At 36.3% G+C, this 20804-nt stretch overlaps 1 protein-coding gene across 1 annotated transcript in view; it reads right to left on the bottom strand.

Moving 5' to 3' along the window:
* The window catches only part of LOC148942610 (uncharacterized), a 154588-nt gene that overhangs the window by 105446 nt on the left and 28338 nt on the right, over nt 1-20804 (bottom strand). The window contains 1 exon segment of the mRNA XM_089102315.1: nt 9189-9327. Within this exon segment, the coding sequence (XP_088958441.1) occupies nt 9189-9327 (139 nt within the window).

Raw genomic sequence — 20804 nt, 5'->3', positions numbered from 1 at the left:
ACCAAGGCTTAACAACACCAAAAATTTTAAATCAGCGTTTACAAGAAGGTTAATTTAGAGACGACACTGAAGAAGTTTATTGTTGTCATGGACAAAAGTAATTTTGTTCACTCTAATTGGAGACAGTATTGAACTTTTTGCAGTCACTATCAGTCCTATCGTGATAAAAAGCCGTTTAGCTGGGGCACTTGTGACGGGTAAAGCCAGAACTTGACGAGCGTAAACTGCCACTCGCGGGATCTGATACTAAGAACATATAAATGTTTTTACTTTTATAACTTTCATAAATCAAATAATATTAACATTTTGGTTACTAAGTATCAGTATATTTATATTAAACTAACAATGTACATTCATTTGTATTTTTTTCAGTAAAGTGAAACCTTTGTTCTGGCCTTGGGAAGGCATAGGGGTTTTGAGCCCAACTTATGTTGATTTCTGCTCATTTTGAGTTTGACTCGGTTATTTACTGTAATTTCTATTCGTTTTGGGTTTCATTTATTTATCGATGCTGATTTGTGGTAGTTTCAAGCTTGGTACATTATTTGATTTCATTATTGCTCATTTTTTATTTAGTGAAGTTCTTTATTTTTATTTGTAAAACTTATTTTGTGGTAAAAGTTTTTTTTAATTAATTTCTGTTAGTTTTATATTGACATAGTCTTTTCAGGGAAAAAGAAAATAATACTTTAAATCTTTTCGTTTTTCAAGAATTTATAGTTTGGCCGGCTATTTGTATGCTGAAAATTTTTTTTTTTAGCAATTTTTAACAACATACACCCTTTTAAAAATATGGACACAAATAGTAGTGTTTAATTTAGTTTCATACCTCCTCTAGTTGACCTGAAATGGAAAACTTGATACCATTCGCAAAATAAGTCTCTCTACTTTCTTTGATAGCTTGGATACACTTATGCTATTTTGATTTGGTTAAATTTTAAGAGCAGTAGCCCCGAAAGTTTGAACAGAATACCCTCAGTCGTTCTTGGGATACTGCTAAGATGCCTTATTGGGAATTAGCATTAACACAGTGCATTTTGATTAAACCTTAAAGTAACATTTATTTTTTAAACATAAAGGAAAATGCGAGTGTGGGTATCAGAGGGAAATTAGTTGCCCACTAATCATTTTCGACTGTTAGAAAGGGCATCAGCCCTTTCGATTTTCAATTGAACGAGCTCTTTTCGAAGTTTCCACGACAAGTTCTTTGATACGAAGGGCCCTGGTCTAAAGAACAACAACAACAACAAAAAATAATACACTATACCCACATCGATCTTTACTATAAAAATGTCAAGCCTTCCAATCACTTTCGACTATTAAAAAGGGCCCTATAACTTTAGATTTTCAATCGACTGAGCCCTTTTTGAGTTTCTACGACAACGCTTTCTATAAAAACCTTACATGCCCCCAGGGTATAACTTACAACCCGTGCCCTGAGGGCTTTGGGGGAGTGTCCCCCTCAGAAACATAATTTATATATGGAGATCAACTACGCTGAACGAAATGGCAATCTAAAAATTTTGATTGGATGTGATTGGGGAAAAGGTGGGCGTGAGAAGGGGGTTAGTTGCCCTCTAATCACTTTCCACTATTAAAAAGGGCACTAGACTTTTGAATTTCCAATCTAATGAGCCCTTATTCAAGTTTCTACGACAAAGATTCCAATAAAAACTTATATGCCCCCAGGGCATAACTTATAACCCCTGCCCTGAAGACTGTGGGGGGAGTGTCCTGCTCAAAGGTATAATTTCCTGAACTTAAAACTGCGTGGAACAAAAAGGCTATCTCAAAATTCTGATTGGATGAGTTTGGGGAAATGGTGGGCGTGGAAGGGATTTTAGTTGCCTTTCAATAAGTTTCGACTATTAAAAAGGGTACTGGCCATTTCAATTTCCAGTCAAATTGGTCTTTTCTGAAGTTTCCACAACCCCGCTGTCTATGAAAACCTTGCATGCCCCAGGGTATGAATTACAGCCCTTGCCCCGAGGGCTGTGGGGGGGGGGGTTGTCATCATCAAAGACCTAATTTCCAGAACTTTCAACTACGTTGAACAAAATAATTATCTTAAAATTTTGATTGGATGAGTTTGGGGAAAAGGGGGGCGTGAGAGGGGTTAGTTGCCATCCAATCACTTTCGACTATTTAAAAGGGCGCTAGCCCTTTGAATTTCCAATCGAATGAGCCTTTTTTGAAGTTTCAAAAGCAACGCATTCTATAAAAACCTTATATGCCCCCAAGACATAACTTACAACACTTGCCCTGAAGGCTGTGGGGGAGTGTCCTCCTCAAAAACTAATTTCTATCTGGAAATCAACTACGCTGAACAAAATGGCTATCTCAAAATTTTTGTTGGATGTGTTTCGGGAAATGGTGGGCGTGGAAGGGTTGTTACTTGCCTTCCATTCACTGTCGACTATTAAAAAGGGCACAAGCCACTGCGATTTACAATTGATTGAGCCCTTTTCGAAGTTTCTACGACAACTTCTTCACTACGAAGTGCTGTGGTCTAAAGGAAAAAATAATAATAACACATTGTGCCAACATCGTTCTTATATAACCCCAGGATATAACTTAAAACCCTTGCCCTGAAGGTTGTGGGGGAGTGATTTCCTCAAAAACATATTTTCTATCTGGGAATTAACTAGGCTGAACAAAATGGCTATCTCAAAATTTTGATTGGATGTGTTTCGGGAAATAGTGGGCGTGAAAGGGGTGTTAGTTGCCTTCCAATCACTTTCAACTATTAAAAAGGACACAAGCCAATCAGAGTTCCAATTGAATGAGCCCTTTTCGAACTTTCTACGACAACTTCTTCGATACGAAGTGCCCTGGTCTAAAGGAAAAAAATAATTAAGTAATACATTGTGCCCACATCGTTCTTATATGCCCCCAGTGCAGAACTTAAAGCCTTTGCCCTGAGGGTTGTGGGGGAGTGGCCTCCTCAAAAATATATTTTCTATCTGGAAATCAACTACGCTGAACAAAATGGCTATCTCAAAATTTAGATCGGATGTGTTTGGAGGAATTATGAATATGGGGGGGGGGGCTAGTTGGCCTCCAATCACTTTCGACTATTAAAAAGGGCACTAGCAACTTCAAATTCCAATCGCATGAGCCCTTTTCGAAGTTTATATGACAACTCCTTCGATACGAAGTGCCCTGGCCTAACACCAAGAAAAAAGAAAAAATAAATAATACATTATGCCAACATCGTTCTTTACTTAGGCAGCGCTACTGCGCTGCATATGATAGTATATCCTGGGGACTTTATTTGTTGGGTTTTGGTTAAGTGGGTTTCCTGAAGGCAAGCAATATCAATGGAATATTATTCATAAAGATATTAGTTCATTTAACTAATTTTCTGAAAGTGATCTTACATTCCACTGAAGTATTGAGATGTGCTGATTTATTGATTTAGTTTTCATTTGACTGTGTGTCAATGTTTAACTTTGCTAGGAGTAAAGCAAGATCCTTATTTGTTTGAATAAGCATGTGATTGGGTAGGTACATGTTTGCCAATTCATTTATGATTGTTGCTTTCTGTGGCTGTTGTAGGTTCATAGACTGAACTGCATTAGAGTTTAATATGAAGAGGCATTTCTTAGGTATTAGCTTGTTTGATTGTTCATCAGGGTTGTGATGAATTAGGGAACTAATTCCTAGTACTGCTTCTAATTTAATTCTGCTTGGGAGGGGTGGCCAGGCAGACCTCTTCTAATTGGATGAGGAGGCTAGTTGGCTCAGTATTGGTGATTCTCTCCGGTAGGATTGTGAGCTGGGGTGTTTTTAGGAGAGTCTTGTGGGGTGTGCTTGTTGCTTTGGGTAGATTAGGGTTGGGTGTTCTATGAGTGTTAGTATTGGGTGGTTTCATAAAGGGTTTAGTTTGGGGTGATTGAGCTGCATTTGCTTCCCGAGCTACAAATGGCTAAGGTATAACTTTCTCTGCGGCTATTTGAAGTGTTAGTACTCTTTTTTTATATGCAGGGCAAAATGATTTATTGGAAGAATCATGGGGGCCTTTGCAGTTTATGCCTGCTATAGTTTGGCCTGCTATTTGTATGCTGGAGAAAATTTTTTAGCAATTTTTAACAACATACACCCTTTTAAAAATCTGGACACAAATAGTAGTGTTTATTTTAGTTTCATACCTCCTCTAGTTGACCTGAAATGGAAAACTTGATACCATACGCAAAAAAATCTCTTTACTTTCTTTGATAGCTTGGATACACTTATGCTATTTTGATTTGGTTAAGTTTTAAGAGCAGAAGTAGCCCCGAAAGTTTAAACAGAATACCCTCAGTCGTTCTTGGGATACTGCTGAGATGCCTTATTGAGAATTAGCATTAACACAGTGCATTTTGATTTAATCTTAAAGCAACATTTAGTTTTTAAACATAAAGGCAAATGGGAGGGTGAGCGTGGGAGGAGGATTAGTTGCCCTCTAATCACTTTCGACTATTAGAAATGGCATCAGCCCCTTCTATTTTCAATCAAAAGAGCCCTTTTCGAAGTTCCAACGACAATTCCTTCGATACAAAGTGCCCTGCTCTAAAGAACCACAACAACAACAAAAAATACATTATACCCACATCGATCTTTACTATAAAAATGTCAAGCCTTCCAATCACTTTCGACTATTTAAAAGGGCACTATAACTTTCGACTTCCAATCGAATGAGCCCTTTTTGAGTTTCTACGACAACGCTTTCTATAAAAACCTTATATGCCCCCAGGGCATAACTTACAACCCTGGCCCTGAGGGCTGTGGGGGAGTGCCCTCCTCAGAAGTATAATTTATATCTGGAAATCAACTACGCTTAACAAACTGGCTATGTAAAATTTTGATTGGATGTGTTTGGGGAAAAGGTGGGCGTGAGAGGGAGGGGGGTTGGTTGCCCTTAAATCACTTTCCACTATTAAAAAGGGCATTAGACCTTTGAATTTCCAATCGAATGAGCCCTTTTTCAAGTTTCTAGGATACAGATTTCAATAAAAACTTATATGCCCCCAGGGCATAACTTATAACCCTTGCCCTGAAGACTGTGGGCGGAGTGTCCTGCTCAAAGGCATAATTTCCTGAACTTGAAACTACGTCGAACAAAAAGGCTATCTCAAAATTTTGATTGGATGTGTTTGGTGAAATGGTGGGCGTGGAAGGGGTGTTAGTTGCCTTCCAATCACTTTTGACTATTAAAAAGGGCACTAGCCATTTCAATTTCCAATCGAATGAGCCCTTTTTCAAGTTTCTACGACAACATGTTCTATAAAAACCTGATATGCCCCCAGGGTATAACTTACAACCCTTGCCCTGAGGGCTGTGGTGGGGAGGGGGTTGTCATCCTTAAAGACCTAATTTCCAGAACTTTCAGCTACGTTGAACAAAATGGCTATCTCGAAATTTTGATTGGATGTGTGTGGGGAAATGTTGGGCGTGAGAGGGGGTTAGTTGCCCTCCAATCACTTTCGACTAATAAAAAGGGCACTAGCCCTTTCAATTCAATATACAATTAAATGAGTTTTTTTTTAAATTTTTATAACCGCACTTTCTACAATAACTTTAAATCCCCACAGGGCATAACTTGAAACATTTTTCCTGAGAGCTGTGGGGGATTGTCATCCTCTAAGGCATTATTTCAATCTTGAAATCAAATACGCTGATCAAATTTGCTATCAAAGAATTTTTGTTGGATGTGTTTCGGGAAATGGTGGGCGCTGAAGGGGTGTTAGTTGCCTTCAATTCACTGTCGACTATTAAAAAGGGTACAAGCCACTCCGATTTCCAATTGATTGAGCCCTTTTCGAAGTTTCTACGACAACTTCTTCGATACGAAGTGCCGTGGTCGAAAGGAAAAAAATAATAATAATACATTGTGCCAACATCGTTCTTATATGCCTCCAGGATATAACTTAAAACCCTTGCCCTGAGGGCTGTGGGGGAGTGTCCTCCTCAAAAGCATATTTTCTATCTGGAAATCAACTACGCTGAACCAAATGGCTATCTCAAAATTTTGATTGGATGTGTTTCGGGAAATGGTGGGCGTGGAATGGGTGTTAGTTCCCTTCCAATCACTTTCGACTATTAAAAAGGACACAAGCCAATCGAAATTCCAATTGAATGAGCCCTTTTTGAACTTTCTACGACTTCTTCGACACAAAGTGCCCTGGTCTAAAGGAAAAAAAAAATAATAGTATTATTTATTTTTTTTACGCTGAACAAAATGGCTATCTCAAAATTTTGATTGGATGTGTTTGGAGGAATGCTGAACGTGACGGGGGGGAGGGGGCTAGTTGGCCTCCAATCACTTTCGACTATTAAAAAGGGCACTAGAAACGTCAAATTCCAATCGAATGAGCCCTTTTCAAAGTTTCTATGACAACTCCTTCGATGCGAAGTGCCCTGGTCTAAAACCAAAAAAAAGAAAAAATAAATAACACATTTTGCCAACATCGTTCTTTACTTAGGCAGCGCTAGTTAGTAGCTCTTTAGTTAGCTTTAGTTAGACCACTGAATTTACTGCGCTGCCTATGATAGTATATTCTTTGGGACTTTATTTGTTGGGTTTTGGTTAAGTGGGTTTCCTGAAGGCAAGCAATATCAATGGAATATTATTCATAAAGATATTAGTTCATTTAACTAATTTTCTGAAAGTGATCTTACATTCCACTGAAGTATTGAGATGTGCTGCTTTAGTTTTCATTTGACTGTGTGTCAATGTTTAACTTTGCTAGGAGTAAAGCAAGATCCTTATTTGTTTGAATAAGCAAGTGATTGGGTAGGTACATGTTTGCCAATTCATTTATGATTGTTGATTTATGTGGCTGTTGTAGGTTCATAGACTGAACTCCATAGAATTTAATATGAAGAGGCATTTCTTAGGTATTAGCTTGTTTGGTTGTTCATCAGGGTTGTGATGAATTAGGGAACTAATCCCTGGTACTGCTTCTAATTTAATTCTGCTTGGGAGGGGTGACCAGGCAGACCTCTTCTAAATGGATGAGGAGGCTAGTTGGCTCAGCATTGGTGATTCTCTCCGGTATGATTGTGAGCTGGGGTGTTTTTAGGAGAGATTCTTGTGGGGTGTGCTTGTTGCTTTTGGTAGATTGGGGTTGGGTGTTCTATGAGTGTTAGTATTGGGTGGTTTCATAAAGGGTTTAGTTTGGGGTGATTGAGCTGCATTTGCTTCCCGAGCTACAAATGGCTAAGGTATAACTTTCTCTGCGGCTATTTGAAGTGTTAGTACTCTTTTTTTATATGCAGGGCAAAATGATTTATTGGAAGAATCATGGGGGCCTTTGCAGTTTATGCCTGCTATAGTTTGGCCTGCTATTTGTATGCTGGAGAAAATTTTTTAGCAATTTTTAACAACATACACCCTTTTAAAAATCTGGACACAAATAGTAGTGTTTATTTTAGTTTCATACCTCCTCTAGTTGACCTGAAATGGAAAACTTGATACCATTCACAAAAAAATCTGTTTACTTTCTTTTATACCTTGGATACACTTATGTTATTTTGATTTTGTTAAGTTTTAAGAGCAGAAGTAGCCCCGAAAGTTTAAACATAATACCCTCAGTCGTTCTTGGGATACTGCTGAGGTGCCTTATTGGGAATTAGCATTAACACAGTGCATTTTAATTAAATCTTAAAGCAACATTTAGTTTTTAAACACAAAGGCAAATGGGAGGGTGGGCGTGGGAGGGGGACTAGTTTCCCTCCAATCACTTTTGACTATTAAAAAGGGCATCAGCCCTTTCTATTTTCAATCGAATGAGCCCTTTATTACTGTACAGCAGGTTTGTAAGATTTCACTGCACTTGTTTATTGTGTATCCCACTTTTAGATATTTTTGGCATTGGATTGGTTTTGGATTGTAGGGTTTGTGTGGTTTCATTCGTCCAAAGAGGAATATATGTCCTGGGATATTGTTTTTTCCTCTAAGTGTGAAAAAGGAAGACTTGCTTGACTTTTGGCCATTAGTATCTGGTTTGCCCAGTTGGGTGACATCTGCAACTGGGATTGAGTTGCCAGTTCTGTCACAACCCTTCCTTTAGCTCCTGCTTTGGTATTCCTGGAGAAATGTTACACAAAACTGTTTTAGTTAGGTAGTGGTTTGGGGTCCAGAGAGCAGACTTTATTGGGGTGTTAAGAAGGGTTTTTAAGTTAAGTAGTATCTCTGTTGATTTAGAATCTTGGAGAGCTATTAGCAAAGATTCATCACAATTGATGTTTAATGAAAACATTGATTTTAACAATTTGAAAATTGCAACCCTTATTAGAGTTATTTATCTCAAAGGGGGTTTCACGAGATATTCTTAGGTATATTCCAAGGTTTGGGGAAGGCGGGGTTGGTGCAAGGGGAGGGGAATTGGTTATTATATTTTTTTCCTTTTTTTCAGCTCCTTGATAGGACCTCTTGAAAGACATTTTCCTTTTCATCATGGATAGTGACATACGCCCCCACCTCCATCATTGCCTTATCCTTTGAATTTGACCAATCATGTGAGCTTTGAGAGAGACTTGACCAGCCAAGATGGGGCGACACTGGAACTTTTTTGGGAATATTTGGGGTAGGGTCCGGGGGGACTTTGGAGGGTGCTCTTAGCATCGCCCATTTGAACAAGCTTTAATGCCAACGAAAAGAAATTACAATATCAGACGGTCTGCACTCTTGTGAAGGGAGGTCTTCACCATCCACAAAAAACCACCCCAATGTAGTCCAGAGAGTGGTTTGGTGTACGATTGGTCGGGTTTCATTCTGATAGCTCGAGATAAATATACACTAGAATTTTTTTTTTTTTATTTCTTGAGACGTTGCTGCTGCTTAATGAATGATATTTCAATCAAGACTATTCGCCTTCTTCCTGAAAGGTTTTGAAGCAAAAATAAAATTCTCCATCTGGTTAGAACTTATTGCTGATAGTTAGTAATTAGAAACAGTATAATCATAGCATATTTATAGTAGCATATTATAATTATCCTCTAATAAAACATATTAGTTTAAAATTTTTATTCAGTAATTAATAATAATTGAGCCTAGCTGCTAAACCACCAACATTAATGATAGATAAAGTGCATTGGATTACCAAGTGCCTCCAAAGAAACATCACGCCTTAGTTAAAATAATTTTTGAGCTGAGCATCAATTTTGAAAGATTCCTGACATATAAAACTAGTTTATTAGCTCACCTGAAGCTTTTGGTCCACTAGTAGATGGCTCTGAAGTAGAAGACACAGTGGGGCATGCTTGAGGATCTTTACTGGCCTGTGCTGCTTCCTTTTTCATCATGTAAATCTCTTTCATCAGACGCAACCGTTCTTGCATCACCTTTAAAAGATAGTATATTAAGGAGCAGTTTTTTTTTCAGAGGTTGAAATCAGCAATAGCCCAAGGATACCACATCTCAAGTTTTAGGATATGGTAAAATAAGAGTCTGAGAAAAAGATATGATATGAAATTTCAGCACTTGGAAGCACCATTGACATTTAATAAAACAATTCTGTCTCCTGGACCAATCTTAGGACCATCCCCTAGAAAAATTCCATAAAGAACAAGGTAAATATATAAAAATCAAATTTTTCAATGCAAATAATTATAATTAATATAAATAATTATAGATATAATTCTAATAAATATAATTGTAATATATATATATATATATATATATATATATATATATATATATATATTCTAATATAATTATAGGACCTTAGGTCTATCTTATCCAAAAACAAGGGCGCCGGCAGAAAATCTTCCAGGGGGGGGGGGCAAACGCCAAAACATCAGCGGTGTTTGGGTGACAGGGAATATATTTCAGGAATTTTTTTTCGTATGAATGAGTTTATTTTTAAATACTTTGAGGAAAAAACTGAACTGCATGCAAAATGAAACAAAATACAGTAAATTTTAAACGACAAGGATTCCTGGTTAAGGGATCAATTTATTTAATCAATAATATATTTAATTATTATGCATCTTAAAAGAAAATCAAACTCAAATCAAAATTACAGAAAGATTTATTGCTTCCAAAGATTATAACAGATGTAGACTTGTATTTATGCAATTTCCTACGCCTTAAAATAGTCTACAGAAAGAGTAGAGATACTCAAAAATCATCCTGCCTGCATAGATACCACGTTTTGATTTTATAACGGTCATGTAAAATGTACCTCTTTCATAACATGACAATTCTTCCTCCCTCAAACTTAAATCCCTTATATATTCAGACATAAAAAAAAATAGCGAAAGAAAAACTAAATTTAAACCTACTATACAGCTGTTAAATTAATGCTCTTTCTTTTTAGTGCCCTATTCAAATCAATAAAATGAACAGGTTCACAAAACTTTCGTCACAAGATAATATTATAAAATAGTTTTTTATAAAAAAAAACAACTGGAGGTAAAAAGTGACTCGAGCCAATATTCACAAAGACTAAAAATGAAGTTCTCATTACAGTTGCTACACCGGCAGTATTGGCTTTTTATGCTGCTTCTAAATATAAAAAATTCTTTCAGTTTATGGTTACCCACCCAAAACCAAAAATCTGAGAAAATTGGCCTGATTTTTGAAAAAAAGGCGAAACACCCCCAAACAAGCAAGCAATCTTATTGAAAATCCCTTTATTAGATACATCATATCAGAGAACCCTACCATAGAGGTTTCAAGATCCAGTTTTCAAAATGTGGAATTTCGCGTTTTTTTCAGAAGAAACAGAAGAAACATCGTCGATGCATGTTAATTTGTTTTGTTTTTCACAGGGGTGATTGTATCAAACCGTAGGTCCAAGATAATTGGGTGGGAGCTCATTCAAACGTGAATTTGAAACTTATTTTTAAGTGACCATACAGTTTGGGCAAGGGGAAAGTTTTGTTTTCTTGGTATTTTAGGGCACCAAACTACGACTTTACCCCAAAGAGGACGAATTTGCAATCAATTTAAAATTCTGATAAGCTAATTGATTTAAGAGTATCAATAACTATATTTTAAGCTTCCCAGTTGCAAAAGAAGTAATGCCACATGGTGTGGTGGCAGTACTGAATTCAACCAAGTTGATTCGCTTCATTTGTAATGAAAATAGGCTACGTTTGGTGATCTGTAATTGCGTATCAGCTATAATAAGGGGGTTGAGTCATTGTTTAGGTGGGGGTACGGTAGATTCCAAAATAGTACATTCTAAAGGACAAACTGCTTCCTCTTCATGAGGCTTCAGATAAATGTTGAAAGAGGTAGGGGGAGTAGGAATTAATTAAATTGTTTCTCTATTCAGCTAATATGTTACATTCCTATATCTACCAGAACAAAGTTAGAAAATGCAAGGCAGGTCATCATAAGCGCCGTCAGGAAATTTCTTTGGGATGGCAAATACTGCTAGGAACTTAATTTTCAGTCATTTTATATGGTGTTGTTTTCTTTTTCTATTTATACGAAGTACTTTAAATTACCTTAGCATAGTTGAAAAACCTTGTTTTATTTGTTTAATCACATTTCATGAAACTGTAAAGTCTTATGAATACAATACTATTGGTAACACAGAAAAACTATCAACATTTTATTGATCTCTGTTTAGATTTTGAGTGGTAATCAAACAGATCGCGGTAGCAAACTGTGAATACGGAGCAACCCGGCTCAATAGTAATTGAAATTCTAAAAAACGGATTTTGATACCAATAGATATATCAAAAGAATTGGCTTATTATGCTGATTCCAAATATATCAGTTCCATCAAGTTTATTTTTACCCATCAAAAGCTGCGAGCCTGAGAATATTTGCCTGATTTTTGAAAAAAAGGGAGAAAGACCCTCTTGAAGTCATAGAATATTTATGGAAAACTTATCAGCAAAAATGTGGAATTCTGAAATTTTTGCCAGAAGAAAGATCACGGATGCGTGTTTATTTGTTTCTTTTTTTTCATGGGTGATAGTATCGACCCAGTGGGCCTTTCGAGATAGTGCTGATTCTAACGGAAATGAAAAGTTGTAGTACCCTTTTTAAGTGACCAAAAAAATTGGAGGGCAACTAGGCCCCCTCCTACGCTACTTTTTCCCCCAACTTAATCCGATGAAAATTTTGGGATAGCTTCTTTCTTCAGCATAGTTGAAAGGCTAACATAACTATGTCTTTAGAGATAAAATGACCCCCTACAGCCCCTGGGGAAAGGTTTTTAAGTTATAAAATTTACCTATTGTTTTATTTGTTATTGGGAAGTATGCATACATTTTTTTAGTGCTGAGGGGAGGACGAATTTTCTGCTGGATGGATTTTGCACGGGGAGAATTTTCCATGGAGAGGAAAGTTCCCAGGGGGGGGGGTGAAATTTTCATGGAGAAATTTTGCACTGGGAGTAGGCCTATTTGCCAGAATTCCAATACGAAATTTCTTTATATCTCTTGCTTTTTCTTTACCGATTCAATTTTGGCCGTGGAGATGTTAAGGATAATGGTCCGGGGCAAATTTTCGCCAGGATTGAATTGCCCAGAGGCTATTTCTGCGGGAAGGAGATTTTTCCATGGAGTAGGAGGCAAGCATCCTGGCGTTATTTAAAAAATTAGCAGAAATTAAATAAAAAAAAGTCTTTTTTCAACTGAAAGTAAAGACCAACATTAAAACTTAAAACAAACGGAAATTATTACGTATATGAGGGGAGTTGCCCCCTCCTCAGCACCTCGCTCTTTGCGCTAAAGTTTAGATTTTGCCCCAATTCTTTAAAAACAACTGAAACACAAGGATCGTTTGATTAGAACAATAGGTAACTTTTTTTGAAGGTCCAAAAAACGGTAGCTTGAAGAGCGAGGTATTGAAAAAGGGGCAACCCCCCTAATATGCGTAATAATTTATGTTCGTTTTAAGTTTTAATATTGCTCCTTACTTTCAGTTGAAAAAACTTGTTGCTTTTAATGAAGCTTAGAAACAAAACATTTTCTAAAGGCAATGGAAAAAATATGTCAATTAAAGTAAAAGTATATAAAAATGAAAAAAAGGAATTAATTGCAAAAAATACACAAAACAATAGCCTACTTACAAAACTAAGATATAAACTCCCAGCATTCAGTTCTGTTGAGCAATGCTGAAGCGTTGGACGGATGTTTTTTAACAATATCGACACTTTTGAACTTGGTTATCAAAAACCAAAATATTTAATGCCTTTAGACTCAATTATTTATAAAAAAATAACGCATTATCAAAGTAGTTTGTCCAAAGTAAAAAATTAAAACTAAAATAAAGAAAATCAAATAAAAAAATTTAATTCAACATTTTTAGAATATCAAAAACCAATATATTTGACACCTTTATACTTCAGAAGTGTAAAAAATTAAATCTTTTACAAAGAGACAACTAGATAAATAAAAACACTACTGGGAAAAAAAATAATAATAAAACACCAAAAATGTATCCGTTCAGGGAGAAAACAAAAAAATTCCCAGCATTCCGTTCAGGGGAAATATTTCTGATTATAGCTTCATATATCAGCTCATGGGTAGGCTACTCTTGCAATGCAAGCAAAAGTCAACGGCATATTTTTTACCGAAATTGCCCTTTATTAAGTTGTATTCCTTGTGTTTTCTATAATTAAACGAACTTGCTTGTGTAGCCTACTAATAGCTGCACTAATTACTATTAAACAAATACATATTTAGGATCACCATAAAAAGCTGATTCTTTGATTGAATGTTATCAATAGTTAGGCTCTGACAATTTCGTTATTGACAAGGATCGTTATTTAGTTACTACTAATTACTATGAAGAATTTGATTTTTTTTTTTTTTTTACTGCAAACAAATCATATATAAAAAATGTTTATGGAAAAATGGAAACGGGTCACCCAGTCACAAATTATAACTTATGTTTTCCTTATTAAGGGTCTAAATCTATTGGCAGGCAGCCAACAATGGCGCAACACAATTTTTTTCCATGTTTTCTCCCTATTTTGATATTTTCTCTTTGGTTTGCTTATAATTACTTTACAAACCCAAATTTCCGGGGTGGACCATGTCCCCCCCCCCCTTTGTCGGCACCCATGCCTGAAAACCGCAATCTTCTCAGATTTTTCTTTCGGTTGTTTCAAAATTACGAAGTTTTAGGACACTGCAACATTTTTGTCAGGTGAAAAAAAAGCAAAACTCATTAGTTAAAAGACAATCCAATTTTTCAGCAAAAGTTATAGCATTAATAATATGTTGCTTTCCAAACACTTTCCACTATCATCAAAAGCTGAATAGCTGCATATGGAGGCCTTTTTCATTAAAGATTGAACTGCCGATTTTTCCTTTTCTGCAAATTTTATTACTACTACTACCAAAAACTGAATAGCTGCATATAGAGGGCTTTTTCATTAAAGGTTGGATTGCCTAGTTTTCTCTTTCTTTAAATTTTATGGCCACTACTACCAAAAACCGATTAGCTGCATATGGAGGCCTTTTTCATTAAAGATTGAACTGCCGATTTTTCATTTTCTGCAAATTTTATTACTACTACTACCAAAAACTGAATAGCTGCATATGGAGGGCTTTTTCATTAAAGGTTGGATTGCCTAGTTTTCTCTTTCTTTAAATTTTATGGCCACTACTACCAAAAACCGATTAGCTGCATATGGAGGCCTTTTTCATTAAAGATTGAACTGCCGATTTTTCCTTTTCTGCAAATTTTATTACTACTACTACCAAAAACTGAATAGCTGCATATGGAGGGCTTTTTCATTAAAGGTTGGATTGCCTAGTTTTCTCTTTCTTTAAATTTTATGGCCACTACTACAAAAAACAGATTAGCTGCATATGGAGGCCTTTTTCATTAAAGATTGAACTGCCGATTTTTCATTTTCTGCAAATTTTATTACTACTACTACCAAAAACTGAATAGCTGCATATAGAGGGCTTTTTCATTAAAGGTTGGATTGCCTAGTTTTCTCTTTCTTTAAATTTTATGGCCACTACTACCAAAAACTGAATATGGAGTCCTTTTTCATTAAAGATTGAGTTGCCGAAATTCCTTTTCTGTAAATTTTATGGCCACTACGACCAAAAATTGAATAGCTGCATATGCCATATGCAGCTATATTATAATCCATATTATGGAGGCCTTCTTGGTTGGAGATTGAATATGCGATTTTTCCTTTCTGTAAATTTTATGGCCACTACTACCAAAAACTGAATAGCTGCATATGGAGGCCTTTTTATATTAAAGACTGAATAGCCGATTTTTTTTCTGTAAATTTTATGGCCACTACTACCAAAAACTGAATAGCTGCATATGGAGGCCTTCTTCATTAAAGATTGAATTGCCTATCTTTCCTTTTCTGTAAATTTTATGGCAACTACAACCAAAAACTGAATAGCTGCATATGGAGGCCTTTTTCATTAAAGACTGAATAGCCGATTTTTTTTTCTGTAAATTTTATGGCCACTACTACCAAAAACTGAATAGCTGCATATATAGTCCTTTTTCATTAAAGATTGAGTTGCCGATTTTTCCTATTCTGTAAATTTTATCGCTACTACTACCAAAAATTGAACAGCTGCATATGCCATATGCAGCTATATTATAATCCATATTATGGAGGCCTTCTTGGTTGGAGATTGAATTGGCGATTTTTACTACTACCAAAAATTGAATAGCTGCATATGGAGGCCTTTTTCATTAAAGACTGAATAGCCGATTTTTTTCTGTAAATTTTATGGCCACTACTACCAAAAACTGAATAGCTGCATATGGAGGCCTTTTTCATTAAAGACTGAATAGCCGATTTTTTTTCTGTAAATTTTATGGCCACTACTACCAAAACTGAATAGCTGCATATGGAGGCCTTTTTCATTAAAGATTGAATTGCCAATTTTCCCTTTTCTTTAAATTTTATGGCCACTACTACCAAAAACTACATAGCTGTATATGGAAGCCTTTTTCATTAAAGATTGAATTGCCAATTTTTCCTTTTCTTTAAATTTTATGGCCACTCCTACCAAAAACTGCATAGCTGTATATGAAAGCCTTTTTCATTAAAGATTGAACAGCCGACTTTTTTTCTGTAAATTTTATGGCCACTACTACCAAAAACTGAATAGCTGCATATGGAGTCCTTTTTCATTAAAGATTGAGTTGCCGATTTTTCCTTTTCTGTAAATTTTATGGCCACTACTACCAAATATTGAATAGCTGCATATGCTATATGCAACTATATTATAATCCATATTATGGAGGCCTTCTTGGTTGGAGATTGAATTGGCGATTTTTCCTTTCTGTAAATTTTATGGCCATTACTACCAAAAACTGAATAGCTGCATATGGAGGCCTTTTTCATTAAAGACTGAATAGCCGATTTTTTTTTCTGTAAATTTTATGGCCACTACTACCAAAAAATGAATAGCTGTATATGGAGGCCTTTTTCATTAAAGATTGAATTACCAATTTTCCCTTTTCTGTTAATTCTATGGCCACTACTACCTAAAACTGAATAGCTGCATATGGAGGCCTTTTTCATTAAAGATTGAATTGCCAATTTTCCCTTTTCTGTAAATTTTATGGCCACTACTACCAAAAACTGCATAGCTGTATATGGAAGCCTTTTTCATTAAAGATTGAATTGCCAATTTTTCCTTTTCTGTAAATTTTATGGCAACTACTACCAAAAACTGAATAGCTGCATATGGAGGCCTTTTTCATTAAAGACTGAATAGCCGATTTTTTTTTCTGTAAATTTTATGGCCACTACTACCAAAAACTGCATAGCTGTATATGGAAGCCTTTTTCATTAAAGATTGAATTACCGAATTTTTCCTTTTCTGTAAATTTTATGGCCACTACTACAAAATACTGCAAAGCTGTATATGGAAACATTTTTCATTAAAGATTGAATTGTCGATTTTTCCTTTTCTGTAAATTTTATGGCTACTACCAAAACCTGCATAGCTGTATATGGAGGCCTTTGTCATTAAAGATTGAATTGCCGGTTTTTCCTTTTCTGTAAATTTTATGGCCACTACCACCAAAAACTGCATAGCTGTATATGGAAGCCTTTTTCATTAAAGATTGAACTGTCGATTTTTTCCTTTTCTGTAAATTTTATGGCTACTACCAAAACCTGCATAGCTGTATATGGAGGCCTTTTTCATGAAAGATTGAATTGCCGATTTTTCCTTTTCTGTAAATTTTATGGCAACTACTACAAAAAACTGAACAGCTGCATATGGAGGCCTTTTTCGTTAAAGATTGAATTGCCAATTTTCTCTTTTCTGTTAATTTTATGGTCACTACTACCAAAAACCGATTAGCTGCATATGGAGGCCTTTTTCATTAAAGATTGAATTGCCGATTTTTCCTTTTCTGTAAATTTTACGGCCACTACTACCAAAAACTGAACAGCTGCACATGGAGGCCTTTTTCGTTAAAAATTGAATTGCCAATTTTCCCTTTTCTATTAATTTTATGGCCACTACTACCAAAAACCAAATAGCTGCATATGGAGGCCTTTTTCATTAAAGATTGAATTGCCGATTTTTCCTTTTCTGTAAATGTTATGGCCACTACTACCAAAAACTGCATAGCTGTATATGGAAGCCTTTTTCATTAAAGATTGAATTGCCGATTTTTCCTTTTCTGTAAATTTTATGGCAATTACTACCAAAAACTGAATTGCTGCATATGGAGGCCTTTTTCATTACAGACTGAATAGCCGATTTTTTTCTGTAAGTTTTATGGCCACTACTACCAAAAACTGAATAGCTGCATATGGAGGCCTTTTTCATTAAAGATTGAATTGCCGATTTTTCCTTTTCTGTAAATTTTATGGCCACTACTACCAAAAACTGCTTAGCTGTATATGGAAGCCTTTATCATTAAAGATTGAATTGCCGATTTTTCCTTTTCTGTAAATTTTATGGCAACTACTACCAAAAACTGAATAGCTGCATATGGAGGCCTTTTTCATTAAAGATTGAATTGCCAATTTTCCCTTTTAAGTTAATTTTATGGCCACTACTACCAAAAACTGAATAGCTGCATATGGATGCCTTCCATAGGCAGCGCGCCAGCGCTGCCTAAGTAAATACGATGTGGGCACAATGTGTTTTTTTTCTCCCTACCGGACACTTCGTATCGAAGGAGTTGTCATAGAAACTTCAAAAAGGGCTCATTCGATTGGAAATTAAAGTGGCTTGTGCCCTTTTTAAGAGTCAAAAGTATTTGGAGGGCAACTAGCCCCCCCCCCCAAACCCATCAGTACCTCAAACCCCTCCAATCAAACTTTGGAGACAGCCATTTTGTTCAGCATAGTTGGTTACCAGATAGAAAATATATTTTTTAGGAGGACACTCCCCCACAACTCTCAGGGCAAGGGTTTTATGTTATGCCCTGGGGGCATATAAGGATTTTATAGAAGGCGTTGTCGTAAAAACTTAAAAAAAGGCTCAATCGATTGGAAATTCAAAGGGCTAGTGCCCTTCTTAATAGCCGAAAGTGATTGGAGGGCAACTATTCCCAATCATTCCCTGAAGCACATCCAATCAAAATTTTGAGATAACCATTTTGTTCAGCGTAGTTGATTCCAGATAGAAAATATATTTTTGAGGAGGACACTCCCCCAAAGCCCTCAGGGCCAGGGTTTTAAGTTATGGCCTGGGGGCATATAAGGTTTTTAAAGAAGGCGTTGTCGTAGAAACTTCAAAAAGGCTCAATCGATTGGAAATTCAAACGGCTAGTGCCCTTTTAATAGTCGAAAGTAATTAGGGGGGGGGGGGGGACCTAGCCCCCTCCTCCACGAAAATCATACCCCCAAACACATCCAATAAAAACTTTTAGATAGCCATTTTGTTCAGCGTAGTTGATTTCCAGATAGAAAAAACCCTCAGGGCAAGGATTACAAGTTATGCCCTGGGGGCATATAAGGTTTTTATTGAAATCTTGAAAAAGGGCTCATTCGATTTGAAATTCAAAGAGCTAGCACCCTCTTTAATAATCGAAAGTGATTTTGAAAGAGGGGGGTTAGGGGAACTAACCCCCCTCTCAAGCCCACCTTTCCCCAGACACATCCAATTAAAATTTTTAGATAGCCATTTTATTCTACGTAGTTGAAAGTTTTGGAAATTAGATCTTTAAGGATGACAACCCCTCCCCCACAGCCCTCAGGGCAAGGGTTGTAAGTTATACCCTGGGGGCATATAGAGTTTTTATTGAAAGCGTTGTCGTTGAAACTACAAAAGGGCTCATTCAATTGGAAATTGAAAGGACTAGTGCCTTTTTTAATAGTTGAAAGTGATTGGAAAGCAACTAACGCCCCTCTCACGCCCACCATTTTCCAAAACACATCCAGTCAAAATTTTGAGATATCCATTTTGTTCAACGTGGTTGAACGTTCTTGAAATTAGGTCTTTTAGGATGATAACCCCCTCAGAGCCCTGAGTGCAAGGGTTGTAAGTTATGCCCTGTGGGCATATAAGGTTTATATTGAAAGTTGTTGTATAAATCATAGGCAGCGTGATCGCGCTGCCTAAGTAAAGAACGGGGACACCGGAGAACGGGACAAGAAACGGGGACTAAGTGAAGAGGAAGACACTCCCCCACAACCCTCAGGGCAAGGGTCGAAAGTGATTGGAAAGCAACTAACACCCCTTCCACGCCCAGCATTTCCCCAAACACATCCAATAAAGATTTTGAGATAGTCATTTTGTTCTACGCACTTGAAAGTTTAGGAAATTATACCTTTGAGCAGGACACTCCCCCCAGAGTCTTCAGGGCAAGGGTTATAATTTATGGCCTGGGGGCATATAAGGTTTTTATTGAAATCTTTGTTGTAGAAACTTGAAAAGGGGCTCTTTCGATTGGAAATTCAAAGGGCTAGTGCCCTTTTTAATAGCCAAAAGTGATTTGAGGGCAACTGACCCCCCTCTCACGCCCATCTTTTCTCCAAACACATCCAATCAATATCTTAGATAGCCATTTTATTCAACGTAGTTGAAAGTTTTGGAAATTAGGTCTTTAAGATTACAATAATTAACCAATTAAAACTCAAAACGAGCAGAAATTAACATAAGTTGGGCGCAAAACCCTTATGCCTTCGCAATTTGCACTTTACTGAAAAAATACAAATGACTGTGCATTGTCAGTTTAATATACATATACTGAAATTTAGTAATCAAAATGTTAATATTACTTGATTTATTAAAGATATAAAAGTAAAAACATTTATATTTTTTCAGTAAAGTCCAAATTTTGTTCTGGCCTTGGGAAGGCCTAGGGGTTTTGAGCCCAACTTATGTTAATTTCTGCTGGTTTTGAGTTCGACTCGGTTAATTATTGTAATTTCTGTTCGTTTTGGGTTTCATTTGTTTATCGATGCTGATTTGTAGTAGTTTCACGCTTGGTAAATTATTTGATTTTATTTTTGCTCATTTTTTGTTAAATGGAGTTCTTTACTTTTCTTTGTAAAACTTATTTTGTGGAAAGTTTTTTTTAAATTAATTTCATTAAAGATTGAATCGGCGATTTTTATTGCCAATACTACCAAAAATTGAATAGCTGAATATGAAGGCCTTTTTCATTAAAGATTGAATTGCCAATATTTCATAAAATTTAAGATAAATATTGTTGCATATGTTTCCGATTCAAAAAACTGGTTTTCGCTTTCACTGTCCTTGGTTGTTTAGGAGTTAAAACTCACTAGTGCCACTGACGGTGCAACATTACCCAGGGCTGCCACAGGTTCAAGGACTCGAAAATAGGGTATTTTTTGGGCAGATAGAGGGACCTTTAGGGCCCTTCTTGACACATAAGAAAGGACCAATTAGGACCTGGTCCGGCTGTTGTTTACCATATAAGTGAC

The sequence above is a fragment of the Artemia sp. Qi Xiang Cuo genome, chromosome 16 (genome assembly GCF_049724085.1).
Source record: "Artemia sp. Qi Xiang Cuo chromosome 16, ASM4972408v1, whole genome shotgun sequence".
NCBI lineage: Eukaryota > Metazoa > Arthropoda > Branchiopoda > Anostraca > Artemiidae > Artemia > Artemia sp. Qi Xiang Cuo.
This window is presented reverse-complemented; position numbering and strand designations above follow the sequence as displayed.